General features: G+C 42.4%; 1 protein-coding gene across 5 annotated transcripts in view; it reads right to left on the bottom strand.

Annotated features, from left to right (window-relative positions):
- The window catches only part of PLD5 (phospholipase D family member 5), a 306,170-nt gene that overhangs the window by 22,904 nt on the left and 256,315 nt on the right, over positions 1-26,951 (bottom strand). For all 5 annotated transcript variants that reach the window (XM_019549792.1, XM_019549793.1, XM_019549794.1 and 2 more), the window contains 3 exons: positions 14,682-14,879; positions 8,243-8,382; positions 5,021-5,186 (listed from right to left, as the gene is read on the bottom strand). In XM_019549792.1, the coding sequence (XP_019405337.1) occupies positions 5,021-5,186; positions 8,243-8,382; positions 14,682-14,879 (504 nt within the window). The remainder of the gene's footprint in view (positions 1-5,020; positions 5,187-8,242; positions 8,383-14,681; positions 14,880-26,951) is intronic.

The following is a 26,951-nucleotide window of genomic DNA, read 5'->3' as shown; positions in this document are numbered from 1 at the left end:
AGAAAGTTTAAAGTTAAACATATCTAACAATTTCAATGTCCAATTGAAACATCAAGGACCTAATTTTTTGGAGTACTAAGCCCTAAATAGTTTTCTGTATGTTCAAAGCACAGCTCCTGTGGAGTCCAATGCCAGTTGTAAATTCTCAACACTTCTGTAAATCAGATTCTAAGGTTTCAAGTCAGGTATCCAGAAGCACAAAATTAACAGTTACACATGAAAAGTCTGGTTTAGTTATTGTGTATAGCACCACACAGGAAATCTATGGCTGAGGCAGGTAGCATTCAATAGCATGTAACTATATGACCATTCTTCATCTTTTTTAAAATTGTTTGCTTTTTGACTATGCATTTTGCACATTCTGCAACAAATGAGGCAGGAGGCCTACAAACATCCTCTTTCACTACACAGTCCTCAGAACAGGTCCCTACTATGCACTAAAAGCAGAAGGACCCTTCAGAAAAAAATAACTTGCTGACTAGAAGAATGCGAAGCAGCTGCAATGGTCTTCACTGCATGCTCTCCAAAAGCGTGACCCACATCTGTTTTGTGTTCTGTGTTCTCTTACCCTCTCACCACCTTGTTCAAATCTCTCTTTCTCCATGGGCTAATCCAAACTCAGTCTTCACTCTGACTGTCTCCCAACAGGGACAAATAGTATACCAGAGTCTGCTCACTTTTAGTGAAAAGCCAACTAACCCCATGTGGTGGCCCTAACACCAACACATCTAATTTAGGAGAGAAAAATGGAATGTGGTTCCAAGAGGTACCAAGGAGCCTAATGAAGTTGCAAACATGTATTAGTGCTTTGAATATTGCCTTTCAAGAGCATCAGTTTGAAAAGGAAAGAAAACATTTAAAATCAGAATTAATTTGTATTTATAGGAACTATTTGGATGACAGCCACAGGTAAGGTGGCATACTACCTTAAGTCTGCTCCCCTGAGAAAATGAGAAACTCAGACTTCTTTATCCATCCATAAACAACTTATCAATAACCTCAAAAACGTGAATGCTTTACACTTAATTGCATGACAGGCCAATGTTTAAAGGCCTTGTAGTTACCAAGACCCTCAGGGCTTCAAGCCAATATTTCCATGTGCCAACTGACAATATAGATTTCATTAAACACTGGCCCAGAATTAAGAGGAAGCCAATTTTTCAGAAGTTCAGAAAATGTAACACTTCTACCCTATTATTACATTGTATTTTTCTATTATCATACATCAACTCTGCCTGGAGCCAGACATGTACAAAGAAAATAGAATTGGAGGGTGAGGAAGACTCCACATTTGGTTCAGTAAGCAAATACTAGAGATGCACTGATACATTGGTCCAATATTGGATCAGCACCAATATAAAGCAAATTTACTATAGTGGAAATTGGCCATATCAGGCCAATAATTTGGACGATAAATGACCAAGTATGTGTGTAGTGCAGCACAGATGACAAGGAGCACAGCCCAGCAGTGTGGAGAGCTGTCTTCAGCTGGTAAGTCTGGTGATGGGGAGGAGGGAAGGGAAGAGGCAAGGGGGAGCAGATCAAGGCCCCTGTGGGAAGGGAGGAGAGGGGCTGGAGCTGAGGCAGGGGCAAGCGCTGTCCAGCTGGGGTGGAGTGGGTGCAGGCCAGAGTTGTGGCTTATCCAGAGGGTGTGTGTGGGGGGAGGCAGCTCTCACCACCATGTGCCACTCAGCTGGGAGCTTCTGGTCCAGCAGCTCATCAAGCACTCACTTGCTCATCCCACAGCTCCTGCTGCTCATCTAGGAGTGCATAGGGGGAAGGGGTGTGTGCTCCTGGATCTGTGCGGCGTGGGCTGGGGCTGGTGCTGTGTCAAGCTCTTCCAGGCAAGGCAGGGTTGCACTGGGTTGGGCAGCTGCAGTGCCGGGAAGGGGCTATGGTGATTCTGTAGCTGCAGCACCCCTTCATAGCCCATTCCCAGGGCAGCCCCACTGTGTTATTTATGACTAAAATGAAATCTGTGTTTCGATTCTGCTTATTTGTACTTAAGTTATGTTACAATCTTTTTCAGAATGAAAAATGTCTAGGTTCAATAAATAACTGAATTATTACCCCAATTTAAGAAAACAATAATATACAAGGAGCATATCACGTAAAAATTCTGCTTGTTGTGCTTATAGTTGTATACCTTTCTGTATAAGGAACATTCAGGGGATGTCTACATGAGATGCTTAACTGCACAATAGTGTAGTTTACTGTGAACTGAGCATGTGCGTTTACACGTGCAGATGCTTACTATGTAGTAAACTTCATGAATCATGAGTAAATCTGCTACCTGAAAATGCAAGTAGCAAATTTACTTTTGATTAGTAACAGCACAGTAGCGTTCATGTAGATGACTGACCAGGAGCAAATCTGCTCCTGGTCAGCTGTCCACCAGGGGGCAGAAGACTGCTCCCAGGGCATGCCTGCTACCTGGGCATGCTCCACCACCAGAGTCCAGGTGGGAACTATGTCTCCCTGCCCCAGCAGGCGGGAGCTCTGAGATCATGACTGGGGAATGAGGGTAGAGAAGTTCTTATCTCTCAGCCCCAGCTCTGTGGTTGTGGGGCCAGTGCTGGGAGATCCTTATCTCCCAGTGCCAGCTCTGTTGTCATGGGAGATAAAGGTCATCCTGTGCTGGCCCCATGCTCGTGGAGCTGGCACTGGGAGATAAGGGTCTCCTGGCATGGGCCCCACAGTTGCGGAGCTGCCACTGGGAGATAAGTCTCCTAGCACCAGCCCCATGGTGTGGAGCTGCTGCTGGGAGCTCCCTGCTGGCACAGGTTGGGGAGCTTGTTCCCCGGCCAGCTTCAGGAGTGCTGAGCTGGGTGAGGAACAGGCTGAGGATATTATTCTTGCTCAACTCCATTCATGGAACTGAGCAGGGAACAAGCTGCTCAGCTTGTTCCCTCTCCAGCGCTGCACTCACAGAGATGAGTGCTGAACAAAGCCACCAGCCTGTTCCCTGCCAGCTCTGTGGTCACAGAGCTGAGTGGGAAACAGGGTCCCCAGCCTCTGCCCCACGTGTTGGTCAGGGACTGGGAGCTCTCTTGGTCAGGGGCAGGTCCCAACCACTTGTACAATCAGGTGATTGAGTCATGGAGCTTGGAAAGAGCTGCAGGGGTGAGGTAGGTCTCAGCCCTCTGCCCTGATCTGCCAGTGGGGTAGCTAGCAGAGAGCTATTTTCCCCACTGTGCATCAGGGCAGGGGGCTGAGACCTACCTCATCCCTGCAGCTCCCTCCCCTGCAGCTCTTTCCAAGTCCCCTGCCCCTGGTCAGGGAGCCAGGGCCAGGAGTTCCCTGCTGCTGGGTCAGGTGGACATTGTCCTCATCCCGGCAGCAGGCAGCCCCTGGGGGCAGGTTTTAACATCCCAGCCCTGGCCAAAAGACAGGTGTCTCCTGGCCCGATACTCTGCCAGCCCCTGGCTTAGCAACTAGGGAAAGCCTAAAACTCCCCTTGGTGGTGGCAGAGGCCCATTGCAGGGCCCTGGGAGATGGGAGCAGTTTGCTGCCATTAGCAGCAAATTTTCTCCTGCTTCCCTGCATGTGTAGATGCCTACCTGGGATCATTTACTTGTGAGTAGTTTACTTACAAGTGAACTGATTCTGGATCAAATGCATATGTAAATGCACCCTCAGAGTGTAAAACTCTCGCAGTGTTAGTACATCTGTTTTGCAGTTGTTATAACTTAGTTAAAGAGAAGGATTAAAAATATTCAGGATATCAGCCCATGATTAAAGTTATCCTCAAAAATGGTTTGGAAAGAGAATTCTATTCCTTTCCAATATCCTTCGGTGACTTTCATAAAGATGAATATTAATGAATAGCTGTGTGAAACTTGATGCCACATCTACCATAACTCTGCCCCCTTCAGCAAGTATGGCATATGCGGTGTTAACTACTTCTTTATGCATTGCATATATAATAGGGCCAAGTAACAGTTGCTTTGGCATTTATAAACTTGAATTTATTGACTAATTTTCATGTAAAATATGCATTAAGTTTTCTTAGATTTCATGCTGTTTTTCTTTTTGAAAAAGAAGAAAAATAAGTGCTGACATAGCTGACTATTAAATCAAGTTACTCCACATTTAAATGATCAAAACCATGATATCACAATCACTTTTAATAAATGGACAATTTAATGAGATACGTAATTATGGACATTTGGTTCTGCTTCTCCACGAGGGAACAGATCTAATGTTTTAACACTGAATGGAGAGCTATCTTCTCGGCTGACAGTGGCTCCATTTGATGAGCTAGTGTTTGCAAAGTACTTTGAAGATTAAAAACATTATAATTTACAAGTACTTTCCTCTTACCCATGTGAATCATAATTAGATGCTGGGAGGTTAAGGTTAGGACTTTGTTTTGTTTAACTTAGATATTTTAAAAATTACAACTTTTCCAATGCAGTCATTTTTCTATAGATGTCACCTGTATATATGTCCTTTAAAAAAATGGCTCTGATGTTTAAAGAGGAAATGTTAAATAGTGGCATCGAACATGTTTATCTGCCTTGCCTTAGAAGAAGTGTGCTGGGACCAGTACAAATGAAAAGAAGAAACAATCCCTGCCCCACAGATTAGCACCTAGGATTACTATGTGTGTGATTAAGGTGCACAACTCTTACAGAAGCAAAACAGCAATTAAGAATTATGACAATAAAATGAAACAAACTTTGACATAAGGCATCACATTCAGCCTTGTAAGTGAGGTTAACATCAATGAAGTTCATGAGATAATATGGCCACCCTGATTCTATGTTGTATATTACAAGGAACACTATATTGGCAATAAAATATTGCACTTGCAGAAGGCAGTTAGTGACAGATAAGATTATTCGCAGTTTGTTAAAGAGTACTGAAGTAAGACAAGTGAGGTGTTCTTCTGTCACTCAGGTGGTATGCCAAGGCATGTTAAGATTTTCACTGTATCACATAAATTTAAAATATCTATTTTTACTATTTTTTAACATTGAAAACAGGCTTATTCCAAAACAATGTGGCTTATACTTACAACTTTTAAACTACAGCTGGGAACTTCAGTGCAAATAGCTTTAAGAGAGGAAACAAAGTTAAACGTAAGGGGATCTGTGTCTTTTGAGAAACTTATGAGGAGTCGTACTTTAATACTTCGCAAAGCAAGTACTTCTCTTATCTTCCCATCCAAGTACGGCCAGTACCTGTGGAGGAAACATGAAATTCATTTAGCTAAAATTTTTTGTAAAAGTGCAAACCCCAAACAACCCCCCACCCCAGACTGCTTGAGGGGAGTCTAGCTGAGGTGGTCTACCACATCCTTGGCTGTCTCTGTAGTAAGACAGCAACCCTGGGGGCAGTAAGATCCTGTTAGCCTGTGGGCAAGCACATACACTTTCTGAGTGGATGTTTAGCAAGCTGCAAACATCTAAGTAGATTGAAACATGTATGGGATTTTTCTTTGCACAAGGTGTGCTGCTTGCCCAAGCAGCATTCCTGCTTTGAATGCAGGAAAGGAAGCTTCCATGTTCTTCCTTTAGCTCCTAATTTCATCCTCTCTTTCCCTCTTGCTGGGACCTCTGGTCTAGGACTATAACAACTCTTTAGCATTTCCTCCAGGGGCAAAAGACAGATACCTCAGTGTACAGTCCTCATATCCTTCGGCAGGGAATAAGGGTAGGTACTTGCTCACATAACACTGTTGCCTTTTCCACCCAATTGCTGAGAAAAATAATTCTTAATTTTTTTGCTGATCATGGTCCACAGTGCTGTTTGAGGGTCTAGAGATCCCTTCCTCCGGAGGGATTAGTCCAGGATGGGGAGCAAAGGGCAATGGACATGTCCAGCAGTCTCAGAAGATTTTGTAGAACATAACCTGAGAAGGTATTAAGTGTCTCACAGAACTCCCCTGTCCCAGAAATTACATTAAGTGGTAGGAACATAGGCTAGTAGAGATGTGGAAGCCACAACAATGACTTTAAAACCTTACTCCTGGGAAAACAGAAAAGGCCCCCACTTTGTAGGTAAGTTTGAAATAGTTCTCCATGGTGGAACACAAAATACCAGCAGAGTCTTCCTATGCCTGAACAAGAACTTTGTCTGCCTATGTAACAAAGCTATGACTTTTTCCAGGAGGAACATCTCCAGAGTGTATTAAGTAACACATGTTAAGCTATCACAGGACTGCTCTTTGGAGATAACACAAGTTCAAGACTAGCACAGTGCAAGAGTTGTAACCAACAATCAGCTGAATGTTGGTTCTTGCCCCTGCATTGTGCTGAAGTCTTGAACTAGTATTATGTCTGTGAAGCAGTCCCACAACAGCTGAATATGTGATTGTCAGTCCCAGCCCTGGCCCACACCAGTGTCTTGAACCCACTCTGCTGTGGTACGAACCTGTTTTTTAGTAGCTATAAACATGGGAGAGTGGAGGTCTTGAAACAGCTCTGGTGCAGTCCCAGGCCTGGTTCGGGATTCTGACATGGTGCTGGGGTGGGGATAACTGCATATCATGTTAGAGTCCTGAACCAGCCCTGGAACTGCATATCATGTCATGTCATCAGTGATCTGCATATCATGTTAGAGATCATGGTAAACATTACCATATGACTGCTCAGAACACGTGCTAACTTTTAATATGGTATAGCAATACTTACTATGATCTATATAAAACACATGCTAAGTGTCCTGACTGAGTGCGACATGGGCCTAAACTGCTGCATACATCAAGCAGGGGGAGCAGCATTTGCCCTTCTGCAGTGGCAAAAATACCAGTCTCTTCCACAAGAGCAGTGCCAGAGCTGCTATGGCCATTACAGATCCATTCTGTTCTAAATCATGACAACCTGCATGTATTAACTTTCTCCAAAACAAGAATGTGGTGGACAAACTTCTCCTGCTCCATCTTAGCCAAAAGAAGGCTGATTTTGGAAGGCTGGAACAAATCCTATTATCTGATTTTTCAGTTATAAAAAGGTGTACATAAAAAATAAGAAGGCAAAGGAAAGGAAAAGAAAAAGCACAGTTCAGTCAGATCTCACAAAGAGCTCAGAACCCAAAGGCTCCCAATTAAAGCACATGCCTACAACCAAATCTGTATAAAAACCCTCTGCTCTGAGCAAATGACACTAGTAAGAGCTGCTGACTACCGGGCAGTTCTCCAAACCTGGCTGTTGTGTCCAGGAAAGCAGTTTTTTTTTTTTTATTATAGCCTGGCATCCGTTTTTCAGGTCCTGAGTACTTTTGAAAATCTGGGCAATTCATAGGTTCTTCTTAAAAAAATAACTGACTCTTAAATAGCTACAATGTGATATGGTTTTAAATGCAGTCTGTACTGAGTTTGAAAGAATTTTTAATAGAATTATGGCAGCTCCCATATTGTTCATTAGAACTCTCAATATGTTATCTCTTCTCTCTCTATCTTAACACACATACACATTCACACACTCTCTATCTCCTTTTGGTATTCAGAGGCTGCCAGCAACCATTGATCGCATCAGGGTACGGAATGCACTACCATGAGAAATACAGTTAAACAAGTGGGCTCTTCTATCACATGCCAGGGTATCACATACCTTCAGACCTTTCAGGTACTCGCACTACATATATCTTGATCCTTCAGGAGGCCAATTCACATTTTAGGATCCAGAACTAGAAATTTCCTTTTAAGTTGCAGTTCTGCTCCCACTTAAAGCAATGACTGAACTCTCAACTTTCAATGGGTACATCTACATGAGACATTTACTGAGTAGCTGACTAATTACTTATGCAGTAAATGTTACACATGCTCCACAGAATAACAAAAACTCTGTAGCAGTGCAGGTGTAAACACTGCCCTAGCTGGCTGGGCCACAAGAGTGCTTCAGTGCAGGGACTGCCTGCCAGCTAGTCCCTCACTGAAGCACCCTTGTGCCCCAGCCAGCCCCTCTGCAGCATGCTGAATTGTGGGAGAGCAGCCCTGGGTTGGCAGACTGACCCCAGGGACTCCTGACAGCTGGGGTTAGCTGCCCCAGTTCAACATGCTGTGCTTCTAGGTGTGTGTGCTGATGCAGCACCTTGGAGCAATAACCTCCAGAGCAATAAGTGCCAGAGTTTATTCAAGCACACTAATAGTATGTATAGACACACCAATGAGTGCAAAACTGGGACTTAAGAAATCAACCCAGAGGGAGTAATTAAAAAACCCACTGATTTTTTTCATTAATGGTTGTTCAATATCATTTCTGCAATGTGTGGAAACTGAATTTGGACTCTTACCAACCTTTTAGCATTAGTGTCAATGACAATTGGCAGGTAGTCCATGACAGCTATGTACACAAACTGCTGAGCATCATCTATCACATTGTAGATAGCATCAATATCAAAGACTCTGTCTTTGGGGCAAAATTGCTTGGGAGAATTCTGTGAAGACAAAAGATCAAATGTTACATTTCAAAGTTGCTTTTTTTAAAAAAAAAAATCACGTAGCAACAAAACTTTTAAGCAGTATTACTTTAGCAGAGACAATCCACCACTGTTATGTTAAATTATTCAACTGGGATTTCCAGAGGCATAAAGAGGAGTTACTTGCTTAACTCCCCTTCAAAGGTCTTCTTCCAGTGTAATGTTCACAGTGTTCAACCCTGAAAAGCATTTTTGCAAACAAAGTAGCTCTACCTGAGAGGAAGCTCATACATGATATATCAAAGGACATTGCTCTAAAGGGTATATTAGAAAGAGGTAGAATTATCTGATCATTTATTACACTCTCCAGGCACATCACTTTCAAATAAATAATTAGTCTTTATTAATCTTACCCTATTTAAAATAGCACGCAATGTAGCTATTTGCTAAGAAAATCACTGTTGTTCAAAGTCACTGCTGCTGTGTAAGAATCTAAGATTTCAATGCTATCTCTTTCATGTCATGTACAAAAATCACTCCCATTTTGGAACTGGCTAGGCAAGTGGTGAATCAAGATTTCTATTTTTTTGCTTAACTATCCATTGTGTTGCCTCAGCTTACAACCACCTCCTCCTATTCTTATTGACTCTAGAGAAATTTCACCAGAACTTTAACAACTTCCATGCCTCCATCAAACTAACCCTGGAATACTCCATCCAGCAGAGTCATTTCCTAGACCCTAGGCACTACAGTGAAGAATTTGTAATGGCCATATTGCCACCACACTGTATTGGACACCAACCAATTGCCTCAGCTACCTTCACGCCACCAGCTTTCACCTTAAAGGCACCACTAGATCCACTGTCTACAGCCAAGCTCTATGTTACAACAGTCAGTCTGATCCCACTGACCAGGATGAGCACCTTAAGAATTTGGAGTAAGGATTCCTACATTTACAATACAATCCCCAAAGTGTAGCCAAATGTACAAAGCTAGACTCGGACCTTGCTCCAACCTGCTACAATACCAATCCCAGGAAAGGGACAACAGAATTGCTCTGGTTGTTATCTATTCCCCCAGCTGGAATACCTTAGACACATTATTATTGACCTCCAATCCCGGATGACCATTTCAAGGTAGTCATGGCAGACAAACCAGTCCTAACTTACAGAAAGCTCCTCCTGCCCAACTTCGAATGACATCTCTCAAACAGCAGGCTAACTCCCATCCTTACCAAGTACCAAGCCTTGCAATGGACCCAAATGCCTGCTGTTCCCCCAGCATCAATACGGACCACATTATCACTGGACTGGAAAACAAGGAGTACAACATCCAAGGTTCATTCACCTGCAACTCAAACAATGTCATATATAACATCACTTGCTTATGATATGCACTGGACAGACAAAGTGGTCTCTATATGTAAGAATGAATGAACACTGATCTGACACCAGCTGCAGAAAGAGATAAAGGCTTGTGTCAGAATACTTTCATGTCCCTGGACACTCTGTAACTGATCTCAGGACTGCTGTTTTCAGGCAGCAAAATTGTAAATATCAGTTTAAATGGGAAATTGTGGAACAAGAAATCCACAACCTGGATTATGTTAAATATGGTTTAAACACAGACTATGTATTTTAATCCTAATACCTAGACTGGCATTTATGACTCTTTTGTTCCTTGTCTTTGTATGCTGCTCCCAACACTGTTTCTTCTCCCCAACCACCCTTGCCACTATCCTCCCCTCTCCCCTTCTTCCTAGCCTTCCTCTTTTCCCACCTTTTGTTTTCAAATCATTCAGTCCATTTCATACTGTTTATGCCTTTTTTCCACAGCATTTGATGAAGAGAACTCAAGTTCACAAAGGCTTGTGTGCTCGCTCTCTCTCACTAATTTAGTTAGTTTAGAAGGTGCATATCTACCTGCCTTGTATCCTGTCTGACATCTAAATTTCTCTTCTTTGTTATTTCTCCAGATTCTACTTATCACAACCATATCCGGTTTTTGATTGGGGTCCCCATGTGTTACTGTATTACAAATCAATATGTATAAACCTTTCAAATAATTTTAGGATAATGAAAACATTGGAAAGTTAATGTATAGAGCACCTATAAGAATCAAACCCTGAATTCTCTCTTTTTTTCTTTTTTAAAAAAGGAACTGGATTGTGTTATGTTTCTATCAGCCAGCAGAAACATAATGTTCAGTTGCTTAGCAACCTCATCATGATTCCTCATTAGAGAATCATTGATTTATTGCAATGTTTGGATCACATAGAGGAAGAAATATTGTAAGAGAAGTGTATTTTAAAGATAACGTATTTGGATTTGGAAAACAAAATAGAAAATAACAAAACCTTCCTTAAGTTGACACATTTCTGTTACCCAAATCTGTTTTTCTCAGGGCACATTATATGCAATTTAATGTTATCCATATAGGACACTTCTAAAAAATTTTCATGGGTAAGTTAGTAATAATTAACAGCAACAGACAAAACTGTTACAGAATACAGCATTCTTGCATTCTCTCTGACGATCTAGAGATTTTCTGAGCTCAGAAAAAGTTAACGTTCTTACACACAAATTACTTTTGATGGCAGAGGTGCAGTTTCTATTCTTATGTTCATACTACTAGTCCTATTAGACTAAGATTCATGTATGCATATATGATTTGTCAACGGGGATTATGGATAACTAATTGTGATCATGAAAGAGCCAATGACACTTCTTTCAAATTTAGATGTGAGAGATCCTCAACCTGGCCAAATACCAATTTGGACAACTAGCTTCCACTTGCCTAAATAATTCATGCAGCTTCAGTTGCCTACAGCATTTTTCTCCATTGCCCTTCTTAGACTTTTGTTTCATGCTTCTGTATGCTGGTAAACTACTGGCAAGCTCTGCAGCATCACAGGAATGGGAGAGAAACAAGATATTGAAAATACTGCTTTCAAAGTGATTCAAGTTGCAACAACTCTCCTGGATTTACTCTAACTGCCAAGCCCTTCAGCATGTATGAAGCCACTCAAAAAGATCATTTCAGAACCAAGGACAGCTCATTGTTGACACAGTTAGATGTTTCTTGCTTTACAGTCCCCTATAATTTCAATTTCTGCCCCACGGAAATGTTTCTAGATATGGCAGATGGATGTGCTGCAGATAACAAAATTCAGGGGGTCAGCAATGGGGTCTCTGTGAGGGCAGTTTAGCTAGATTCTATTTCATCTTCAGTGCCACTTATGTATCCATGTAAAGTGCAGTTTTGGGCACTCAATGGGATTTCAGATTCTACACCCACCCAATGGCTTCTAGGCACCCTGCACTTAATATCAGTTAGTTGAAAAGGATAAAAAGTGGTAGGACAGTTTCTGCCCCACTGGAGTTTGAGATAGAAGACAGTGCCCCTTCCTTCCATCACAGACAGTGCCTTTAGCTATCTTGCCTCCTAGTCACCCAACCTATCATCTTGTCTTGGGTGACTGGTGGTCTAGCTCCCTGAGGAGGGCTGGAGAGCCTGCTGGGGAATGCCTTAGCCCAGGGGGATAGGGCCAATCTGCAGCATGTGTGCCATAAGTGGTGTGGGCAGCCTGTGTGTGAGAGACACATGGCAGATCAGTGTGGGGAAAGGGAGTAGAAGCAGAGCAGCAGATCAAGCAGGGGAAAGGAGATCAGAGTGGCACTTAGGGAGGGCATGCGGATCATGCACTTAGGGGACTCTTGTGGCCTACCTGCCAAAAAGGTAGGCCTCCCACTGTCTTATACCATGGTCTGGTAGTTACGGCACTTTTCTGGGAAGTAAGAGGTGCAGGTCCCCTTTAGGTTCTGGGTCTCCCATTTTCTAAGTGTCCTAAGCACTAGCATAGTAAGAGAAAAGGTAGGAAGGCCTTCTTCATCCTCTTCTGAGTACATTTAGGAAATCTACTGTCAGTTTAATTCAAACCCATGGTGTTTTCTAAATACGGTAGAAAAGATGCACCCTTCCCATTTACTCAGAGTGCACCATTATCTACCATGTTATAGTCTTGTAGCAGAAATACAGTATTTTGCTGTAAGCACAGGCTCAGAATCTCTAGCCAAATTATGCTGCAGCATTCTGGAGGGGCTTGGAAATTTGATATCTGTGACCACCAGCAGGAATGATGGTGTTCTCTACTTTTTCTTCAAGGTGGGAGTGGAGACCTCTCTTCCAGCTTCATAAAATGAGGCAGGTTCTGAGGAAGCTGCTGCAGGGAGTATGGCTTAGCAGAGGGTTATTGTGTTCTGCAATCTGGTCTTATGAAGGTCCCATCATCTCCTTCAAAGAAAACTTCCCTTTTACTTGCAGCTTCTACAGCATGGTGCACCAGATTTGCACATTTGTTTTGAATGGGATTTCTGCACTCTGCACATTAGCTGCCTATGAAGTGTCAGACCGGACACTACTGATCTTGAAAGCTCTTTGTAAGCCCTGACAATACTTGAGGATGCTTCTCCAGAAGCATCTCCCTGATGGCTGTATGTGATCATGTCAGCTACCTTTTAGGGATGATGCAAAGGCATGTTGTGTATCCCTCGAGGTGTAATTGGCCAGTTGTGTGCCCTGGACAGTGATGACACAGGGTGCAGAAGCAGCAGCCAGAGAGTTACTGCTTTGGGAAAGATTCCTCCTTTATTATTTTTTTTGGCCGCTAATATGTACAATGAATGGCCATTTTAAATGATTTTTGGTGGCAAAAAAAGGAAGTGACATCCTTCTCTGCTGCAGCAAACCTCCAGCTTCCAGCAGGACACCTGCTGCTCTTCCCTACCCATTGCCAGAGCTACAACCATAGCTACTGCAGGGAAGGAGTGGGGGTGGGGGGGCAGGGGCAGTGGGCAGGCAGGAGGCTGAGGCACCCCACTAGTTCGTGCCCCTCCAGGTAGTTGCCAGGGCTCATGCCCTGCTCACCCACCCATCATTGTACTACTGAGTATAATAGCAATTATACCTGTGTGAATGCTGGATTCTCAGATTCAGCTCACACCAACTCTTCCCACTTAAAAAAGGGGTGGGGGAGTATTTTCAGAGGTGTTTATTTTCTTCTTCCATTATTACTGGTCAGCTTCAGTCAGGTTTAGTTGTTTGAATTTTAGAGGTTGTTAAATATAATATTGTTGTAATTTAAAAATAAAGAGAAAATTTGTAATGGTTATACAATGCTTTGATGGTCTCTGGAGGACAAGAACTGCTACATTAACAAGCTATTATAATTAGCCAGACAGAAATCAAATTGATAAAATGCTAGGCTCCAGGTTTGGTAAAAATGTGAATGGGATTTGGACTATGTATAATTAAAATATCAGATAAACAATAAGTCCATTTGGCCAGAGATTCTTTGTTTTGCAACAAATGAACTATTTGCATGATGCATTAGCCACAGGAGGGCTCCCCTGTTTCTCCCTGATTGCAAAGGAAGCATATTGTGAATTATAGATCAAGGAAGAAACACAAAACAAAGCTTTTCAAAACTACAATATTCCTGGCATCTTCTGTAGAAAAAATGTTATGAAAATGAAAATGAATGTGATTTTTCTCCGTAGTGGTAAAACAAAAAGAAAAGTTTACATGACTTTCTCCACCTTTTAGATAAAGATTTTAATCACAAACAGTACACTTGTTAAAATAATTATTTGCTCCTGAAAGATACACTGATTAGATTTATCAGCAATGCTAGAGTCCCCTTCAAATTCTGTCTAGTAGCTGGAAACAATGGAATTCTTCCTCTGTAGATCAGTTCAAACCCTCACATGATTCTCAATTTTAACAGTTTCTCTTGACTAATTAAAAATAGAAGTTAGGGTGGCACCTTATAGACTAACTCATTCAGAGAGGCATGATCTTTTAGGGCTACAGCCTACTTTGTCAAATGCTGTGAACTGACTAATTAAAAGTAGTGATAGTCAGCCAGGCACCAATTCAGCTTAATTACATGCTTCATTTAAATCATATGCTTAGGTCTCAGTGATTTCAAGTGGATTTGAGCACCAGTGCCTTTCTGAGTAGGGATGCTTTCAGAGCCCTAAAAAGGAAAATCACAGAAGTTATACATAGAGGAATAAGATAATATTGAGTACAAGATAGAATAGTAACCAAAAGTTCTCTCTCACTACTCAGCTGCTGTCAGGAGAAAGCAACATTATTGTACTTGTACAAAATTATTGTACCAAACATGACAAACTCAGGTAAACAGTGAAGATATTGTTATAATAGGATGATCAACAGACTTTAAAGTCCTAACTGCAAAGTGATATATAATACCCCAACTCCCACATGGAACAGATATTTTCTTAAGAACTCACCGACACAAAGGCCTCTGCTTTTGTCTCATTCAGCTGCAGGGTTAATTTGTTTTGAGTATCATACACCCCATACAGTCTCTTAGACCAATTCGAAGGTATTTTACTCTTGTGTTTTAAAGAACTATATAATGCAAAGATCCTTTGTAAATCTAGAACCAGGCAGCTGCAATTGTACACGATGACACCAAGTTCTTTCATCTGTGAAATTAAAGTTCATACCATTAGCAATATATTGGTTGTCAAATGTATCTGTAGACATATACAACAGCACAGAAAAACATACTTAGGAATATATCTTAGGTATATCCTTCACATGTAGAAAAATATGCATCACGCTAAGACAAGACCAGTGGAGACTGTCAACAATATTATATTAAATAATGTTATTAAAATAATGTTTTGTTTCAGGCACAAATATGACGAGGGTATATAAGTTCAACATATTACTTTGGATTTGGGCACCCTAATGAAATAAATGCACTCCTGAAGAATTACTAATGAACAACATTTATTTGTCACAGAATTCTGTCCGCAACATTTATTCTGTAGGTGCTGCCTTAGAACTGCTGCTCTTGGTATTTTTGCTTGTTTACAATAATAGCATCCAGTCTCTGCTGGGTAGCATGATAGCATGCTGTGCTATCAACATCTATTCCAGTTTCAGAAGCAATTTGTGTTTTGCAAGCATTGGGAAAGCTGAAAGAATCAGATTCGCATTGAAGGAAAGTAAGTTATTTCTCCACTAAAGAAAGGATATGAGGGTCAGGCTTTGCCCATGGTGGGTGCAGTGAAAAGCTGCACATTTATCTCTGTCAGTAGTTGAATTGGCTGTGATCTTGGAAAACAGCAAGCTCCGGCAACTGGGACACTGGATTAAGAGATGGCAAAAAACTGAGTTCTACTCCCTACTCTCCTGCTGCCTTGGCATGTGATCATAACAGGGGCATTTCACTTCTTTGTGCCTCAAATTCTCATCTGTACAATGGTGAGGAAGAGACTTGCTCTTTCCTTGACAAGCATTCTGAGATCTACATGTAGCAAGGATTGCATGGGCAAAATACTACTATTACTAGTTCCCATTCTATATATTCAGAATATAAAAGATACCATAGTAAAAAGAAATATTACAGAAATGTCATATTCTTTTATTGGCACACAGTCTAGCTTCTGCATTAGCAGAAGGTAGCACTCCCAGTTATCTTAATTTTCCTTTGGCACAGATTTCAAAATACACTTTTCTAACACTTAGCAAAATTTGATATAATTTCATCTAACTATATCACATGCCTTCTGTTGTCTAATGATAACAGCACACATTATCTCTCCCCTCATTTCTTTTATGATGGTCCAGGAAAGCATTGCTGTGTGTCTTAGATCTTGTCAACCTCCTAGCATCTGCATTCCACACCACTTTAAACATCTCCAAAAATAAAGCACTCATATATCTAATGGAAAATGGTACCTATTTACTCCAGATTAATGTTGGAGGGTGATTGTTACTTTCCCAGAATCACAGAGTAGAGAAAAACAGAGGAGCTAGTATGACAGGGTAAATAAAGAAGACATGCCAGCTGACCAGCATGTTCCTCCTTTCCCCATATGCCAAAAAAACCCTAAATGGAAGAAGAAACTTGACGACTAGGGACTTCTTATTTCTTCGAATAATAAAATTAAAGAAAAATGGGTTTAGAAGGGACCTCAAGATGTCACCTAGTGCAGGCCCCTGTTCCAGGCAGGATCATTTCTATCTAAACCTCCCTAGAGAAGTGTTTTTCTAATCTGTTCTTAAAAACTTTGGGAACAACCCTCATGCACAACCACCAAGCATCATGACTGAAATATCAAAAACACCCTTTATCTTGCCACAGGGTGACAGACACAGTCAGTATCCTGCTATTGTAAGGATAGGAAGCAGTTTGCTAAAATACACTCAAGTGTTTGAGGATTCCTAGCCCATATGTTGGAAAAGTCACATACTGGGGTACCACCAAACCTGTATGGTGTCATTCCAAAAATAATTTATTAGTCATTTTACTCACAGAAATATGACTAATAATCGTATTGCCTAAATCGCAAGACTCAGGCAGCTTTTAACTTAAATGCAAAATACAAAGGTATATTTCATAATTCCTCTGTAGACCTGAACAAAGCTGACTTTAGCAGTTTAGCTTGTTTACTAAACTGCAGCTGCATTTTGCAGGTAAGTGAGTAGTAACTTTGTTTCAGGATCAAGAGAGAAACCATCCTAAAGTTTCAATTATTCAACATATGCTTTTCATATAGTCCTTGGTATAACAAAAGATATCCTTGTTGATGCAACTTTGAGTTTAAGGTTTCTTTTGCATTCTGTTCATCTTCAAATGTTTCAAAAATATTTAAAGAGCTTTTAAATGTACTATAATTATTTCTGGCAACGTATAGGAAACTTATGGGTGCTAACCCAGTGCGTTCACCTTTAGGGACCTCCTCACACCAGCACCCCCCAGCCTCTCTTTCTTTGTATTCTGGCCTGCCACATCTTGATGTAATAACCAAACAGGGAGTGCTGCCCAGAGGGTGAGGTGAGCCTTGGAGAAGTGCCACCTGCACCCCTCCACCAGAGGCTCCACCCCAGTGGCTTCCAAGATCAGACTGCCTTGCCTGGCCTGAGGCTTGTGCTTATACAGGGCATTCTGGGTCACTTGACCCTCCACTTCTGCTGTACTCAACAAATGCAAAACCTTGGAGGGGAAGCATGGAATAAGGAGCTTTTGACCTAGCACCCTGTTTTCAGGGGTCAGGAGTGAAGACCAGAGCCTTCTCCATATAGGAGCTGGACAGATGTGTGATCCCAGGCCCACTGTCCATCTGAGAGAGCTGCAAGGTGAGAGGAAGCTGCTGAGCTGGGGTGGGAAGAGGCTGAGGGCTGGGAGGCATTGCCACAGTGGGCACCATGGACTTCTGGGTCTCCCTTACGGGACCTCCAGCCCCAGGGCACAGTCTTATCCTTCAAGGATGTGGGCTTTGTGGCCCTCACCCATGCCTGAGGCTCATGTCATGCAGCTGACCCAAGCCTGAGGGCAGCCTATCTCCGCCAAGGCTGCACAGCAGGACCCAGGCCAGGGGGCAGGGTGGGGTGGAGAGGGGCATGAGGACCTGAAGAGCTCCCCCACCTGGGCTCTTCAGCTGGTAGGTAGATGAGCCAGGACCAGCAGACTCTGGTACCAGATGGTAACCCAGAGAAAGCCTAGCTCAGCATGCTGATGAGTTGTGCTCTCTCCTCCCATTCTGATCACTCCTGTGCCCCTTGGGCACTGGTCTGGAATCACCTTGGCGGCCTGCACATACAGGATGACTGCCTGTGGTTGGGGGTGTCTAGTTGGTCTGGAAAGGGGGGTGGTGTCCCTGATGGCCCTGCCATCAAATTTCAGGCAGCCCAGTCCCACTCCTCTTGCCGATTGCTGCTCCCTGGAGTGGGCCCTGCAGGATACCTTTCTGCTTCATTGGACCCTGGGTCAGGGGCTCCCATGTGTCACATCTCCTGTCCTGGTGCCCCTTCACTCCCTAGTATCTCCCAGTCAGGGTGCAGTGGGAAGCATTCCCCCAAAGTGGGCATCCAGGGGTTCCTCCTATAGGGCCCCCATTCCTGTCACCCCAGGGAAGAGTCCCTGGAGCAGGAATCACCATGCTGTGAGTGGCCGGGTGGCAGCCTGTCCCATTACTCCTGCCCAGGAGGGCTACAGGCTCCCCACTGGAGACAGTACCAGTCAGGGATGTCTTAGGTGGATGCCAAATGGTCCAAGACCCTGTGCATAAACTCCCTATCCTGGTGCTGTGACTCTCAGTTCTGCAGCAGAATGGGTTGTGTCCTCCAAACAGCAGGTGGCCATCTAGAGTCCCTGTTCATGGACCTTGACAGTCCATTCCTGCCTATTCTTGCACCTCAACAGACTTGGTGTCAGCATCCCCCAGCCCATCCTTTCCCCCCTCCTTTACATCTTAAGTCATTTCTCATACCAGTTCCATAACTCCAAGCACTAGGAGTTTGCAGTGTGTGTCCTGAGCTCAGAAGCTGCAACCAGAGCTTGTAACATCTTATTTCACCAGTGCTTCCTACACACTCTCATGCAGGTGGTTTGGCTCCCCTGCCTTGAGCCACCATCTCAGCCACCATGAGCTGGCCTCCCTCACACAGATGCAGGTTCTGCAGATAGGTGAGACATAGACCCTTTGTGTGAGGTTGAAACTTTTAGTGATTAAAATTTAGTATAAAGAGTTTGAACCCTCTCATCACTTGCCTGGGCACTCATGCAGACAAACCAAGGGAGCTATGGTGAGTCCCCTGTTTGGACACTTCCCCGGCCCAGGGCCAGGAGCCATGCAGCTACTCTGCACCCAGCACAGAAAAGACCATGGGTTCTGGCTTTGCTGCAAGTGGGAAGCACGTGCTGTGGGGCAGAAATGGATTGCTGGGGAGGTAGGACCTGAGTCCTTCTATAGGCACGGTGGTGGGCAATTGCTCTGCTCCCATAGAAGGTCCAGGATCCTGGTTCCCAAGGGGGCTCAGACCATCCCTGGCAAGGCAGAGACTGATCACTTTGGGGAATGCTGGTGGGGCTCTTATAGCACTCCCTTCCCCCATCCTATCTTAACAGGAGAGGTATTTCTGTGCTGGGTCCCTGTGGGAAAAGCATCTAAGTCCTGACACTCCCAGGACGAGGACCTGGCTGGAACGGTGAGGTTCTTACCCCACCCCACTCCCCTGTGCTACTCTTTCAGAAGAGACATTTTGGGCCCATGACCCTGACAACCTGGTTCTATGCTCCGAACAGTCCCCTGGTAAGAGTCAGCTGGGCCCGAAAGATTTTTTTCCAGTGTTTCTGTGGGAGCCCCAGCCAATATGCCATACTTCGGCTGCTAGACGTGGTCCCCTGGGAACATCTCAACAGCTGGAAAGGGGTCATCTGCTGTGCCAGAGGACTGGGGAACCCTGGAGTTGCCATTCCACATGAAAATCCACCTCAAGTTGTATCTATACCTCCACTATGTTGATGTGACATCTCAGGAAGAGTTTGCAATTGCTACCACTACTGATGTGCTGCTCAGCCCATGACCTGACCCACGGAGAATTTCCCTGGACCCCTGCTGTCTGAAAAGAGTCCCGCCATGAACTGCCCTTGGCTTTCCAGCACCAATCTTCTACTCAGAATACTCTGGGAGCGGGAGTGGGAGGGGTTGCTTTGCTTTCAGCCGTAGGGGCGGGGGGTCAGGATAGAGCTGTGATTACAGGAAGGGGATCCCTGAGGGGTTGAAACAGTGACTGCCTGTGCTGTGATATTTGGAATCAGCTGGTGCCCAATGGATTTTACCTGTGGATGGGATCAAAGGAGAGGGGAAAAGTGTCGGTTTGCCACTAGCCAGCCTCTCCAAGTACATAACCTGGAAGTCCCCCTGGCAGTGAGAGTGAAGCATCTGAGATAACAAATCCCATATGGGATTCCTGCTAACACATCTGTACCTTTCTTGAAATTCTGGAAGTCAAAGTGGCAGGTTGTCTGGCCCTGGGGCTCCCTGAGGGGGGTGGATGCTGGAGTTCTTCAGTGCTATGCCCATATGCAGATGCCTGGGAAGATGTGCAGGTACCAGGGCTGAGCTCAAGCAGGGCTGCATCAGATCTGTGTGGTGTTTCATAATGGGGTCTGAGGGGCATGGACTGCAGATGGCCTGGAGCTGGAGCTGGTGCGGGGGCACAGGACCTTCCCCCACCTCAGCCAGGCTGCACCTCACAACTGGCAGGATGGGGCATGCATGGCTGGGGACAGAAGCTGTCACCACCTTGGGTCAGTGACAGTCTAGGGGTAGGGTTAGCCCAGTGCTCGGGTAGAGTAAATGAGCACTGGCCAAGGCAAGAGTAAAGCTGCCTAGGATGCTGGTGGAACGAGGCCTAACATGAGTCACATTCTGGTACAGATGTTCGATAGAGTTCTCAAACCTAAAGCACTTTAACCTGATACCACATCTATCCAGGGTTATCTTAGATCAGGATCCACTATTTTTAAAATGCTTAACATGGGACGAACTTCTGTTCAGTTATGGCTGTAGAGTACTTTCTGAGCACTTATCACATAATAAGTGTAACGTCTGGCCATGGAGATCTGCTAAACACTCATCAGTCCTGCCAGTTTTGATCAGTTTCAGGAATGGAGCTAAACTATTTCAGAAGTGCATGATTCCTGTCGACATTATTTAAAAAATTAGAATTACTATCGAACTCTTCTTTGTTTCAAGTATTTGTTGAAAAAGACAATATGAGAAATATATGCTTATATGCAAATAAGTACTCAGCCTGCTCCTTTCTTCTGAGGAATCTTTAATTAGTTTTTGAAGCAGAGTCATTTTCTATGACAGAAGCATCTTCCTTTACATTGTGTCTATTTTTAGTGCTGTACTCTGAGGTAAGGAGAAGCTGATATTTTCCCAATTAATTACAAAACCCATGATCCTGAAGGCATTTTGGAGGATGGGCAATGGGGATGTCATACCAATGACAGATTAAGCATGAACAAGTATCTCATCCAGATAAGGATAGATACACTCCTGGTATAATAAGAGGGCTGCTATTATTGCAGTCATGAATTTTTAAAAATAGTCTCAAAGGAGAAATAGAAAGGGATTTATATTGAAAGAATCAAAATCTGAAGATTGCTCTGTGACTTGCAGTGACTGGAAAAGGCACCAAAGTATCATTTTAAAGATCTGTCATGGCAAAACCCCTGAGGGTGAGACTGAGAAAACAGAGGAGCATCTTTTCATCCTAAATTTTGGAATTACTTATGCACTAATGAAAGGCCTGATAAAGAAAAGACTACTGCAAGCATATTTTCTGGATTAATGAATACAGCTCTGAAGGAAGAATATTTTCTGAAGTGAAAATTAAAGTCACCCATCTAGCTGGCTCTGAATAGAGGCATAATAGTCACATCTGAAGGTTAATGTAGAACAAGTAACATTTGGAGGAAGGCAGATGAGGTTTTCTGGATACAGACGATGTTGTGACTTGAATTTTCCTCTATGTGGAAACATGTCAGTACCAGTACTCAGTTCAAAGTCCCCCCTGCTCCCATCCCTCCCAAAACCCATCAGTGTCTGCTTTTTTACTTCTTCCCTCTTTCATTGCCATTTACATCTGTGCAAAACCTATATAAAAGCCTATATTCTGAAGGAAGAATATTTTCTGAAGTGAAAATTAAAGTCACCCATTTAGCTGGCTCTGAATAGAGGCATAATAGTCACATCTGAAGGTTAATGTAGAACAAGTAACATTTGGAGGAAGGCAGATGAGGTTTTCTGGATACAGACGATGTTGTGACTTGAATTTTCCTCTATGTGGAAACATGTCAGTACCAGTACTTAGTTCAAAGTCCCCCCTGCTCCCATCCCTCCCAAAACCCATCAGTGTCTGCTTTTTTACTTCTTCCCTCTTTCATTGCCATTTACATCTGTGCAAAGCCTACATAAAAGCCTATCACATCAGAACCTGTTTCACACCAGTGGTTGCTTTTTACACCCACTTTGAACAGAATGTGACTGCAAGACACAAGAAAGTGGAGAATCAATCCCAGTTTACAAAAGTAAACATCAAAACTGTAGAGCTGAGTTGAATTTAAAAAAAAACCTGATAAATTATACAAGAAAATAGTGAGTGACTTGAATAGGAATAAAATTCCATGCTAGATTTAAGCATCCTATCCTAGGTATCCCTTCCCAGAAACGATTCTACTTTTCACAAATAAACTTCTAAATCTTCTCACTTCTTGCCTTGCACAATGTTATGCTTCACTTTAGAAGTGAGAGGAAATGAAAGGAAAATAGTTCCAACGGTAAATGAAAGTTACATTTCTCAGTGATAAGCCTTACCAATTAAGAGGTAACATTAATAACATTTTCCAAATAAAATTGGATTCCAGGTTAGATACTGTTGAATGTACTATGCCTGAAACCCACCTCTATGCATGTAGGTAAAGAATGATTGGCTCTAATGCACATGCAGCTACACATGCAAATTAAAGCTGTATAGCGACCAGCTAGCTATACAGTTAGTATAGATTTTTGAGGTCTAACTTTGTAGCTGGTTGAAGCTCTTTATTGTGTGATCAGGACTTTGCACATGTCGCTGGTTTTAAGGTAACTGTACAATTAACTAGTTAATTGTGTGATACTTGTAAAGTGTAGAGGGGCCCTTAGCATAGCCCTTAATGGGCTATGCTGTGCCTGTCCTGCTTACTTTCTTATTGTCCAAGTTATGCCATTGGGTAACAGGTTGCTGCTTAATACATGGTCAGTTTGGCTCTTGGTTTGTAAAACTGAAGTGTTAGTAGATGCATGGGGAATTTCTCTCTGTACTTATTTCAGTAAAAACTTTTTTAATTGTTCAAATTCATGTTTATGAGAAGAAATTAACGGCTTGATCCTGAAAGTGATGGATACTTCTTGCAAGATGTTAAGTCCCATGAAGCTCAACTCTCTGGAGACTTGAAAGTACTAGACATCTTCCAGGATAAGACCCACAGCATCCATTAACTAAGAAATGAAGAAAACCATGGAACAAAACTTTACCAAATGCATATAACCTTATAGACTGTGGCCTCTTATAAATTAACCTTTTAGATAAAGTACCATGTATGAATTTCACTATCCTCTATTTACAAAACCTTTGACTGTGTTTGGAAATAGCTCCAACAGCAACTCAAACCTGCAATATTTTATAACAAATTTGCAGATGGATGTTTGAAGCAGGAGTGGAATTACAAAATAGTAGATTAATATAAAATAAAAATCATGCTACATGGAGTGTAACAGAAGCTGTAATCACCATGATAAATCAATTACCAAGGTCTATAATGACCTGAGCTCCTGGATGGTTGGGGAAAGAAGAAATTATTTAATAATAAAACTGTGTAAATTCCTGTGGCAGAAACCTTTTAATCCATTAATAAAAGGTTATTCAATTATAAAAACCTGACTACTTTTCTATCAATTATTAGCATTACTTGCCACAGACTCCGATTATGTCCTTATTTTGGCCTTTCAACAGTTTACGAGCCCTATCAAATCACGTTTCATATAGGCTTTTATTAATTGAATCATTAAAAGAACTATTTGCTATGGTAATTTTCCACAAAATTTTAAGTGGGGTTATAGAGAATGGCTTCTTTAAAACCCAGAAATGCTACTGAACATGTAAAAAAATCTTATTCCTTTGTGCTCACACAGATACCAAGCTCACAGTGGTCTGCAACCATAACCTGCAAGAAAAGGTCATTTGCGTTAATGGGCATTCCAGTATCTAAAAATGTCACCAAAATCTGGATAAGAAGACAAAGTCTAGAAAGATAAATTTGCTTCCTTTTAAAATATGCTGTTTAATATGTAGCAGCTTAGGTCTAACAGGATTAGGGAAGAGAGAGGTGCTTATCACAAATCCAACCTCCATAAGAGGGCTCACTCAAGCAGTCACACAGCTATCACCTTGATGTAAAATATAAGGCGGCAATGGGACTGTGAAGCAGCACACAGAGCAGCAGCCTGGACTTTCTTAGGTCTTGCCTCAGATACTAGCTTGCAGCACACCAAAGAGTTAATGCTAACCTGGATACTGAAACTCCTGTAAGCTTCCTGAGGTGTAAAAAAACCACCCCAAACCCCAATTTCTTCTTAATTTGCTCTGTGTTTGGGAGGGAATACAGTCAAATGCTTGACACCTTTTTACATTAAAAATAATACAATTAAGCAAAAGGCCAACCCCTCCCTTCCTTATTTAACTATTTCCTGTAGTTGTTTTTTTTACCAAGTCTCATTTTCATAAGTTCTCATCCTTTTCTTTCCCTTCTGCCCCACCATACAGTCCAACTGTTGTATTACAGTTGGCAAATGATAATCAGAAAAGACTGAGCACAAACAATGCACAACAATGTCTTCTCAGTAAAACAAAAAAATGAACAAATGACTGAGTTGAAGTGCCCGGGAGTGAGGGAAGAGGGTGTTGTTTTTGCCCAAAAGCAGGAGAAAATAAAATGCATTAGCCCATGAGAGTTTCTACTTTGAAAATTAAGGAATGCAAAAATATTTTAATGCATAAGATTAAATGTTGATAAAAAACAGTTTGCTTTCATTTTCTTGCAGCAGGAAGAAGGTTGTACTAGATGACCTCTAGAGGTCCCTTCCAGCCCTACTTTTCTAGGATTTTCTAAGATATATTTTCAGGCACCCACACTACAATTTCTCATAGACATTTTTTATGGAACATGCATTTTCCCCTGGTTGCTAAGATATCTCTTTCCACAGACAATTCTACCCAGATATGTATATACATTTAGCATAAGCAGATTATCAAGACTAAAAAGGCCCAGTATTGTAGCACCATCCAAGCTCTGAACTTTAATTGCAAAGGATGAATAAACAAACCAACAGAAATTTATATTAGTTCTGCAAGTGTACCATATTTAAACATCACCATCAGAAAGATCATGTTCTTGGCTCCGCAGTGCCCTAGTTAATCTGGCAAATATTGACCAGAGAAGAATCTGTATATCATTTAATAAACTCTGAGGTCCCTGTTTTAATAATCCAAATAAATGTATTTAACTGCACCGTCTCATTAGAAAGATCATCCAAATGACCAAAGAATGTTTAGCTGATCTACATACCAATATTAAATATACATAAATGTATCAGACAAATATAAAGGCTGCAAACTCAAGCACTAACAAGTTTGGAAACATCAGAAATAAAATTGCCTGCACAGTCTTCATTTCCCCTCTAATGCAAATATATGGATTAGAACACAGTTTTCTCACAGGCCTTTCATCAATGATGAGGATGAACCAGCTCTGGGTTTAAATCAGGTTTGGATACTGAAAGAAATGTTTGTTGGGCCTTGGCCTGATCTATTACAGAAGTTCAAATGTTTATAGTGGATGCACCAGAAGATTTCAGAAAGAATGGAAGGACAGCCTCATGGTTAAGGCAGTTGAATTCTGCCTGAACGCTGGATTCTGTCACCACCACCATCTCAGAGCCTAGGCAACTCACTCCAACTAAAATTTTCACAACTCGTAACTAACCCTGTGTTTTGAACATGTGAAAAAACATGTATGGCTAAAAAATAAGGTTGTGGACTCAGCAAACTTGACATACAAATGTACTGGATACTTTTGACCGTAATGTTTCTGTGCCTCCATTTGTTATGCATAAAATATAGATAACCCCACCCCCTGCAACTTCCCACATTGTGAGTTAATGGAGTGACTGATGACAGCAGAAGATTGTTTTCCTCTGGGTAAACCAGCACCACAACAGGGTGAACACACTTTGTCAGTGGACTTCACCAAGTGTGACTGGTGCCTCCTGAGTTTGTAGGGGGGCACCAGATCACTGACCAGGGTGGGGGAAGGTCCCCTAGCAGCCCATCGCTAACTGGGGAGGGTCCCCCAGAGGCCTTTCTGGTAGCACTTCCGGTTTCATGGCTAGCGTTTCCAGGGGGTGCATGGCTAATCCCAGGGGGTGCACATGCACAAAATCTACTGGCTGCAGAACCACAACAGAAAAATTATTCCTTTCCCATTTTGGATGCTCTCTGGTACTACACTTCATTCTGAACTTACAATCTGAATCTGATCCCACTGGTAAGGACACAAAACACTCAAGCCCACACGCCGAAACAAGCTCTGAATACTCATAACTAAAACGGACTAGCATTTCTAGTACCCAAAGTACACTCCACTTACACTGAATTTGACTTAATATTAGTATAAAATGAGTATAAAATAGGCTGTACACGCAGTAAAAGCAAGAGAATGCAGGGAACCCATAAGGAGACCCATACAAAAGGAGTCAATTATGTCATTGTGGCAAAGGAGCACTATATCCAGATTGATAACTACTGTCAACCAAGTATTGTTAAATTCTAACTCTTAGTACAGCAAATGGAGGTTGTCTAATGTATACTTCCTGCAAAATGGAAGTCCTCCAAGACACTGATGTAATAATAAATGTCAATTCACTGTACATCCTCAAAAAGCAAATCACCATATTCTGTGAAGTGCTGGGAACTGACAAGAAGAAAAGTACCTTTAGCAAAAGCATTATTCTGCTCTTCACACATACCCGAGGATACTGCAACACAGGCACAAAGGGTGAGTAAGAATAGTAAAGAGGGAGGCTTTCCTTAAATGGCCAGTTTACAAAGAAGTATGGGATAGGAGTGGATGTGTGAATGTGGATGTGTTGATA

Source organism: Crocodylus porosus, unplaced genomic scaffold (genome assembly GCF_001723895.1).
Source record: "Crocodylus porosus isolate Cpor-Errol unplaced genomic scaffold, CroPor_comp1, whole genome shotgun sequence".
Classification (NCBI taxonomy): domain Eukaryota; kingdom Metazoa; phylum Chordata; order Crocodylia; family Crocodylidae; genus Crocodylus; species Crocodylus porosus.
This window is presented reverse-complemented; position numbering and strand designations above follow the sequence as displayed.